General features: G+C 53.2%; 1 protein-coding gene across 1 annotated transcript in view; it reads right to left on the bottom strand.

Moving 5' to 3' along the window:
• Positions 1-2666: 2666 nt before the first annotated feature.
• PIGT (phosphatidylinositol glycan anchor biosynthesis class T) overlaps positions 2667-7980 on the bottom strand; it is a 7350-nt gene continuing 2036 nt past the window's right edge. Inside the window, exons 2-12 of the mRNA XM_014307516.2 lie at positions 7918-7978; positions 6308-6435; positions 5744-5844; positions 5502-5588; positions 5171-5258; positions 4999-5096; positions 4541-4706; positions 4251-4451; positions 3549-3714; positions 3347-3430; positions 2667-3214 (exon numbers count right to left, since the gene is read on the bottom strand). Coding sequence (XP_014162991.1) covers positions 2962-3214; positions 3347-3430; positions 3549-3714; positions 4251-4451; positions 4541-4706; positions 4999-5096; positions 5171-5258; positions 5502-5588; positions 5744-5844; positions 6308-6435; positions 7918-7978 — 1433 coding nt within the window. The 3' untranslated portion in view covers positions 2667-2961. The remainder of the gene's footprint in view (positions 3215-3346; positions 3431-3548; positions 3715-4250; positions 4452-4540; positions 4707-4998; positions 5097-5170; positions 5259-5501; positions 5589-5743; positions 5845-6307; positions 6436-7917; positions 7979-7980) is intronic.

Genomic DNA, 7980 nt, shown 5'->3' with positions numbered 1-7980 from the left:
GCATTTTGTGAAAAGATTTTTGTGTTTGTGGGTTCTTATAATGAGCTATGCTTGGGCTGTTCGGCCTGGGGAAGAGGAGGCTGTGGGGGAGAGCTCAGCGCTGCTTGTAGCCTCCTCACGAGGGGTGGCTCCGGTCCTCAGCGCTGCTTACAGCTTCCTCATGAGGGGCAGCTGCGATCTCTTGGCTGTCATGAGCAGTGACAGGAGCCGGGGGAATGGCCTGAAGCTGGGTCAGGGCAGGGTTAGGCTGGATATTAGGAAAGGATTTTCACCCTGAGGGTGGTCGGGCACTGGAACAGGCTCCCCAGGGCAGTGGTCATAGCCCTGAGCCTGCCTGAGTTCTAGAAGCGTTTGGACACCGCTCTCAGGCACAGGGTGGGATTCCTGGGGTGTCCTGTGCAGGGCCAGGAGTTGGACTTGAGGACCCTCGTGGGTCCCTTCCAACTCAGCATATTCCGTGCTTATTATTCAATTGTGTTTGCATGCTCCATTGCACCTTGTGCAGTGCTGCCTCAGAAGCACGGAGGACAGCAGGGCTGGGCAGGGACCACTGCAGGCCATCCCTCCAGACCATCCCTCCAGACCATCCCTCCAGGCCATCCCTCCAAGCCATCCCGCCAGGCCATCCCTCCAGACCATCCCTCCAGACCATCCCTCCAGCCCCCTGCCCCACTGGGTCCCCTCGAGCACAGTGCTCTGGATCATCATGTCCAGGGGCACGGGAATATCTCAGTGCAGTCTGTTCCACTCACCCATGCAGTAAAGTTCTTCATGTCCACGTGAAACTTCCAGTGTTCCTGTTACCTCATCCCACTGTCCTGCACCCTGGTTCCATCCTCACAACACCTCCCTGCAGCTGCTCACAGGCAGTGACAAGCTCCCCTCTCCATCATCTCTCCTCCAGCCTAAACAGCCCCAGCTCCCTCAGATTTCCTTGTAAGAGAGATGCCATCTTCACAGCCCTCTCCTGACTCACCTTGGGGAGCTCCATGTCTCTCCTGTACTGAGTAACCCAATGGAAAGAAGAAAAATAGTCCAAGAAAAACAAAACCAAAAACCCCAAAGACCAAGATTTGGCATTTTCACAACCATTTAAAACCCACCCAGCCACACTTGCAGGTCCACCCACATTTCCCACAGTTTTCCACTTGGCTGGCCTGTGCATTTTTGATAGTTATGATAAGACCTGCTCTCCCAATGGCCTTTCAAGTGTGTATCCAGCCTGGAAGTTTCCCTCTGCTCTGCCATTATTCTGGGCTGACCTTTTTATGGGCTGTTTAAAATTCCTGGTTTATGGCACTGCATAGGAATGGCCCTAAAGCCTTTGGCTGATGCCAGCTCTGATGGTTCATAGTAAAAATAACTACTGGATGCCAGTTGATGATTCCCATGGCACTCAGGGGACTTTCAGGATCCCACCCAACACCAGCAGCAAGCAGGCTTCACCCAGGGAACTGGGCTGCTCCAGCACATTTTGCAGGACTGACACTGGATCCAACTGATAAAACTTGAGGTCTCCAAATCATTATGCAAACTGTAATGTGGACCCTTATTCCTAAGACTGCTCTGGGAACTGTGTGCTGGCTTGGGTTTTGGTTGTAGTTCCAGCTTTCCATAAAGAAATTCCATTTTGCACTTGCAGCCTGGCTGGCAGGGCTGTGAACTCCCAGCCCTGTGGCACCTTTTTCAGCAGGCAGGAACAGAGAGGGATCATCCAAAACTCGTATTTCAGCAGGCTCTGCAAGCTGCATGGAGCCATCCAGTGGAGTGGATCTGTAAGGAGCTGCAGAGTAAAAAGCATCTCTGGCATGGAAGGGAAAGGTAATCCCAGGCTAGTGGGAACAGCTTGTTCTGTGCAGGACAGGAGGCCATGGGGTTTTTATGGCCTTTCTGTTCAAGCAGAAGCTTTTAAAGGACCTCTGGCTGTGCTCTGCTTTGGTTCTGGGAAGTATTTCTTCCAGTGATTTCCCTGTCCTTTGTTTAGCTGGTTGTAAGAGTGTCTGTTGCAATCACAAAAGCCGCATCTGAGATGGAAAGGGTGTAGCCCTGAAAGCAGCACTGTCAGAGGCCAAGCAGCACCACCACTGACCTCCCACTGCTCTGGGCGAACCACAAGGTGGTAATCTGTGTTTTGAGAAAATAACTGAGGAGCACAGTGGTGCCAGTGTTCCTGCATTACCAGCCCAGGGCTGGCTGCAGCTCAGCACTTGGGGTCTGCTGAGCCAAGGCTCCCCAAAGCTCCAGGGACACTGTGGGTGCACAGGAGAGTCCTGTGCTGTAGCAGAGGGCTGAGCAGGTGGAGGGTTTCAAAATCCTGCAAATAGAAGTTGTGAGCAAGAGAAGCTTTTTCCTGTGAAAGAAAATAAACCCTTGCTGTTGGTGAGGGGGCAGACATACCCTGTGCCCAACAATTAATTTGCAAACTGGCTCCAGTGTGGCCAAGTGCAACAGGACACATAGGTGTGAAACATGGCAACTGTGAATGGTGAGATGTTAGAGCAGATGAATCCCTCTCTTTTCTGCAGATCAAACCCCCTTGCCTGGTCCTGCCTGCATCAAATCCCAGCTGATCCAGGCAGTGTGCTACAGACTTGGCAGCTCACAGTCTTAGAGGGTCAACTCTGCCCATGAGCTGAGAAAGCAAAACCAATCAGGAGCAGCACAAATGTACAAAACACTCCAGTTTACTTCCAGCACCATTCCCAGCATCTAAGTTACACCTCTCCCAAACAGAAGTCTTTTATTTTTCCCAGTCCCACAGCAGTGCAGTTCAGTAGTCAATGGGCTTGGAGCCATTTCCCATCTTAGCAATGGAACTGATCTCTTGGCTTATTGGATCCCAAAGAGAATTCCTGCCAGCAAAACAGAACAAGCTGCTTCCAGCAAGACAAGAGGCAGCAGTGCTCTGCTGTCTGTCTCCCCACAGAGCCCTGCAGGCAGTGCTGGCTGGCCTGGCCCCTCTCAGAGTGGGGGCACCCCCCTGAATTTTCGGATGACGTTGGCCAGCCGCTTGGCCAGCCCGCCCCGGCTGGGCTCCTCCACGTGGAACGTTCTGGTCAGCAGGTTGTAGAAGGAACCGTAGCACACAGCCACCACGGTGCAGGTGAGGCAGATGACGTTGTAGGGCATGCTGAAGTCTGGGGTTGGCAGGTTCACCAGCAGTGGCTCCGTGTACAGGCGCACAAAATAGCTGGAGCCATCGGAGGAAGGAAACCTGGAGAGTGGGAGAAGGAAAGGCAAGGTCAGCCTGCACAGGACCAGTGCTTTGTGCTCACCAGAGGGGATGAGAGCAGCCACAGCTCGCAGGTTGTGGCACAGCCCTGCTCCCCAGCACAAGCACACTCACAGCGAGGTGAAGAGAGGGCTCTGCTCCACATCTATGTCCTTCATTGCAGTGACACTGGGCACCAGGGCACTGAGCACAGATGAGCTAAGGGCACAAAGAACACACCACTATCAGTCCTGGCACCAAAGATATCTCCAGAGACCGGGGCAGTAAGTCCTATGCAAAGCCCAGAAAGGGATGAGGAGCTGAGGAATGTCATTACCCAACATAAAAGCCGTGATTGGGGTCAGGTGGGTACTCTGTCCACTTCAGCAAGGCCCTCTCAAACTGGATTGTGATCTTGGTGACAGAGTTGGCTGGCAGCTGGATCAGCATTTCCAAGAGGTGAGGCCGGCTCCGGTCCTGGGCTGGCTGGTAGTGGATGTAACCTAACCCCAAAGAGATTTCCACACTGGCACCAGGGGAACCTTGTCCAATCTCACATTGCCTGGACATCTCCCATGAGGTGGGTGCTCCTGCTTCCACTGTCCTGAGAGAGGTTTTCTGGGCAAGTGAAGATGCACCCATAGCAAAAAGCATGTGTTAAAGCTAAATTTAGCTGCTCTTTAAATCTACTGTCCCATGACGGTCAGGTATTCATAAGAAAGGTATAAATGCAAAATAAAACCCAATCATCAGTTTTAAATTGAGCTTCCTGTGCTACAAAAATTAATTCATGTTGGTTCAAACCCTTATTGGATTATGAAACACTATCCATGTGCCTCTTATAAATAAAACAGACTTAATGGTCTCATCTGCTGTGAGCACTGAACTTGGGGCTAGGAAAACATCCTAAAATATTTTGTTTCACAATCCAGTTTCCCAGTGATCACTGGGGCCTGAAGGAGGGACTAAACCACCTTTGGAATGAGCTGCTCATGCCAAGGGAATGGGGTGGCATGCGCTGCTTGGAGGGGTCACTCACTGGGCTTGTTTTCCTTCCCTTTGGTGATGATGGTCAGGGTGTGCACGTAGAGGCGCAGGTACCAGGGCACAGTCTCCAGCAGGATCACGGGGAAGGCTCGGTACGGGTGGGTGTTGTAGATGAGGGTGCAGATCTCCCCGGTCTGCAGCCCATACCCCCCCACGTAACGCTGAGCATGGAGCGTGGGAATGGGCATTTCCGCTATGGAAGAGCAAGGACAGCAGCGGGGTGATTTTCAGCTCTGGAGCCCTGGCCAGTGGTGCAGATGAAGTGAAGTTCTGCTCACTCACAGCTGTCTTGGGGCCGCTTCCATTTCAGCTGCACATTGAGGCTGCGAGATGTGTTGAAGAGGGAGGGGCTCAGCAGGTCATAGACAGCATAGGTTCTCCTGTCTCCCTGGACAATAGCTTCGTGTACTGATGTTGGAGGGGGGGACACTTCCAGCAGCTCCTTTTCCTGAGGAGAGCAAATGGACCATGGAAGGGAAAAGTGCCCCTTGAAGAAACTGGCAGCACTGAGCAAAGTCCCTCCAGGTAGCCCTGAGCTTTGCCACCTAACAGCCAGCTCTGTGCTCTTGCTAACAGCACCAGGCTCATACCCTCAGCCCTGCTCAGAGCAAGGAAATCACCTCTCTGTGTTAGCCCCTGAGAGGCCAGGCCATGCAGAGGATGGAGGTGAGGATGTTTCAGAGCCACATGAAGTGGCTGAACTGAGGGAGCAGGGGATGCTTTCGGGCCCATGAGCTTACCTTGTTCTTGGGGGAAATGTCAACGTAGACTTTGCTCTGTGATGCCAGAGGACACGTGTCAGTCAGCGTGCGAGAGAACATCTTGAACAGGGACCAGTCTGTGGGAAGCAAGGTCAGCTGGCAGGTCAAGTGCTGCAGGCTGGGAGCACTCGAGCACAGCCACCACACTTACCTTTCTTTCCTTGGCCACTGGAAAAGAAGTCAAAGACTACAGTGAGGGTCTGTCTGAGCTCCCAGGACAGAGCCAGGCAGGAGGCATCCTGGACAAGAGACAAGCAGCTCTGATCACACCTTCTGGAGGGGGAGGACACCAGGATGGAGCTGGACCTCCACCAGGATTACAAGATTTCAGTTGGGATTACCAGAGAAGCAGGATGACAGCTGTGTTAGACACAGTGAACCCATCACAGAGTAGCTAGGCAAACCAGATACTCTGCAATGTGACAAGGGGGCTTGGAATTTTCTCTTGGGGAGCTCAGGGAGGGAGCTGAGCCAGCACTTACCCTGCAGATGGGGCGGATGTGCACTGCCTGGGAGTGGTAACTGCTGTGGAACAGGCGCTCAGCCTTCAGCAGCACAGCCAGCCCAGCCTGCAGGGAACAGAGGAGAAACTCAGCCCTGCCCTGTCCTCTGCTCCCACCGAGAGAAGGCCCTGAGGGAACTTCCCAGTGCATGCTCTCAGATTGCTGCTGGGAGCCCAGCTCCATCAGGAATGGCCCAACTGGGCAGCAGGACTTGTCTTTACCTTTGAGCCACACGGCAGCAGCTTCTTCCAAGGGGTGAGGTTCTCTGTGCAGACGACTTCCCGGGGCAGGACAGCATAACGCAGGAGATGGTGATCTGTCCCTGGGTAGGGAGAGGGAGGAGAGCAGGCTGGGATTGCTACAGCCATGAGCACAGCAGCAGTGTTCCACCCCCAGTGTGCCCCACATCCCACCACCCTCACAGCATGCCTGAAATGCCGTGAGCTCCACTAGAACTAGATCCCACTCTGCTCAGAGTGACTGGAAAGAATGGTAAGGATACATCCTAGCAGATCTTTTTTTGTGAGTGCCTTAAATCCTGTGGTCCTCACTGTTTCATAAAACACTTCTCAAAGAGACAGGTAAGGGCCTGGGAGCATCAGCCATGTACTACTTGTGTGATTCCTCTGTTTAAATCCTAGCCTTGTTTGTAGGGAGAGGAAATTCTTCCCAGAAAATGGTAATGGATGCTGTTGTATACACCCAGACCCAGAGTCATTGCAGGACCTGCACCTGGAATGCTGGCAGTGGCACAGGGCAGAGTGAGAGAGCAGAGCCAGGCTCACCATTGGCTAAACCCAGGGGTTTGAAGGATGCTGTTGGAATCACTGTGTTGGTCGAGTCAATGAAGTTGAGAGAAGCACAGAATATTCCCGAAAGGATGTTACTCAGTTCTTTCCAGGCTTTGTCAACACTGTGTGAGAAGAGACACCAGAGATTACTCAGCAGCTCAAATCCTTGAAACAACAAGTGTTAAGTCAGTAACATTCAGTAAATACAGCAGGGTGACCACACTGGGTTACCAAAGCTGCACTGAGCGTGCAGGGAGACTGCTGGGCTGGCATTCTCCACCTCTCTTGGTATTTTATTCTGACACATCAGATTTGAGGGACACACAGCAGGGACTCACAGGCATCAGACAACCAAGGGATATGGCAATGGGCACAGCTGGTATGTGAGGAGAGAGGCCAGGGGAGCAGGGAGCACACAGGAGGTGATGTGTGTGAATGGGGAAGGGACTGTGAGGCCCAAAGTAATGCCTTGGTGCAGTTCCAAAGGCTGACCCGACCAGCAGACAAGGGGGACATTTGCAGGGAGGAGAGAGCTCTGTGAGTCCCCACAGGGCTGCTGCAGCTTGAGCAGGGCTGGTGTGCTAAGGGAGATGGTGACAGGTATTGGATGGGAGTCAAAGGAAGTGAGTCATGGATGAGAGGCCAAGATACAGCCCCACCGTATTAGCACAGCAAGGGTCCTGCAATCCACCCTGAGCCCTCATGCCCCATGCTGTTTTCCCCCAATGACACACACACCCACTGCTTGGTTAGATCAGTGTTATTTCTCTCTGTGCCATCGTTAAGTGCTTGTCATCACAGAGCCCACAGGGGAATTACTTGGGCCTTTAATGAACAAGGATTTGCCCTCAGCACCACATCCTGTCCTGTGAACAGATGGGGCATGTTCTGTGGGTTTTTTAGAGCTACTCCTGGGCTCTTCTTTCCAGCAGACATTTTTCAACCCAGGAGGCCCCTCACACACCGTGGCTGCCTCAGGAGGGACAAACAACAGCTCTTGGGAGCAGTGGCCAATGCCTTGGTGCAGTTCCAAAGGCTGACCCGACCAGCAGACAAGGGGGACATTTGCAGGGAGGAGAGAGCTCTGTGAGTCCCCACAGGGCTGCTGCAGCTTGAGCAGGGCTGGTGTGCTAAGGGAGATGGTGACAGGTATTGGATGGGAGTCAAAGGAAGTGAGTCATGGATGAGAGGCCAAGATACAGCCCCACCGTATTAGCACAGCAAGGGTCCTGCAATCCACCCTGAGCCCTCATGCCCCATGCTGTTTTCCCCCAATGACACACACACCCACTGCTTGGTTAGATCAGTGTTATTTCTCTCTGTGCCATCGTTAAGTGCTTGTCATCACAGAGCCCACAGGGGAATTACTTGGGCCTTTAATGAACAAGGATTTGCCCTCAGCACCACATCCTGTCCTGTGAACAGATGGGGCATGTTCTGTGGGTTTTTTAGAGCTACTCCTGGGCTCTTCTTTCCAGCAGACATTTTTCAACCCAGGAGGCCCCTCACACACCGTGGCTGCCTCAGGAGGGACAAACAACAGCTCTTGGGAGCAGTGGCCACAGAGGGGACCCAGAGGAACAGATCATGGCTGGGGTACCTACTCGGTGACGGTGGGCTGGAACCAGACCCAGAGCTCAGCGCCAGCGGGTGCCTGAGGGGCGGCT

This window comes from Geospiza fortis, unplaced genomic scaffold (genome assembly GCF_000277835.1).
Source record: "Geospiza fortis unplaced genomic scaffold, GeoFor_1.0 scaffold188, whole genome shotgun sequence".
NCBI lineage: Eukaryota > Metazoa > Chordata > Aves > Passeriformes > Thraupidae > Geospiza > Geospiza fortis.
The sequence above is the reverse complement of the archived record's forward strand: the minus strand, read 5'-3'. Positions and strand labels throughout refer to the sequence as shown.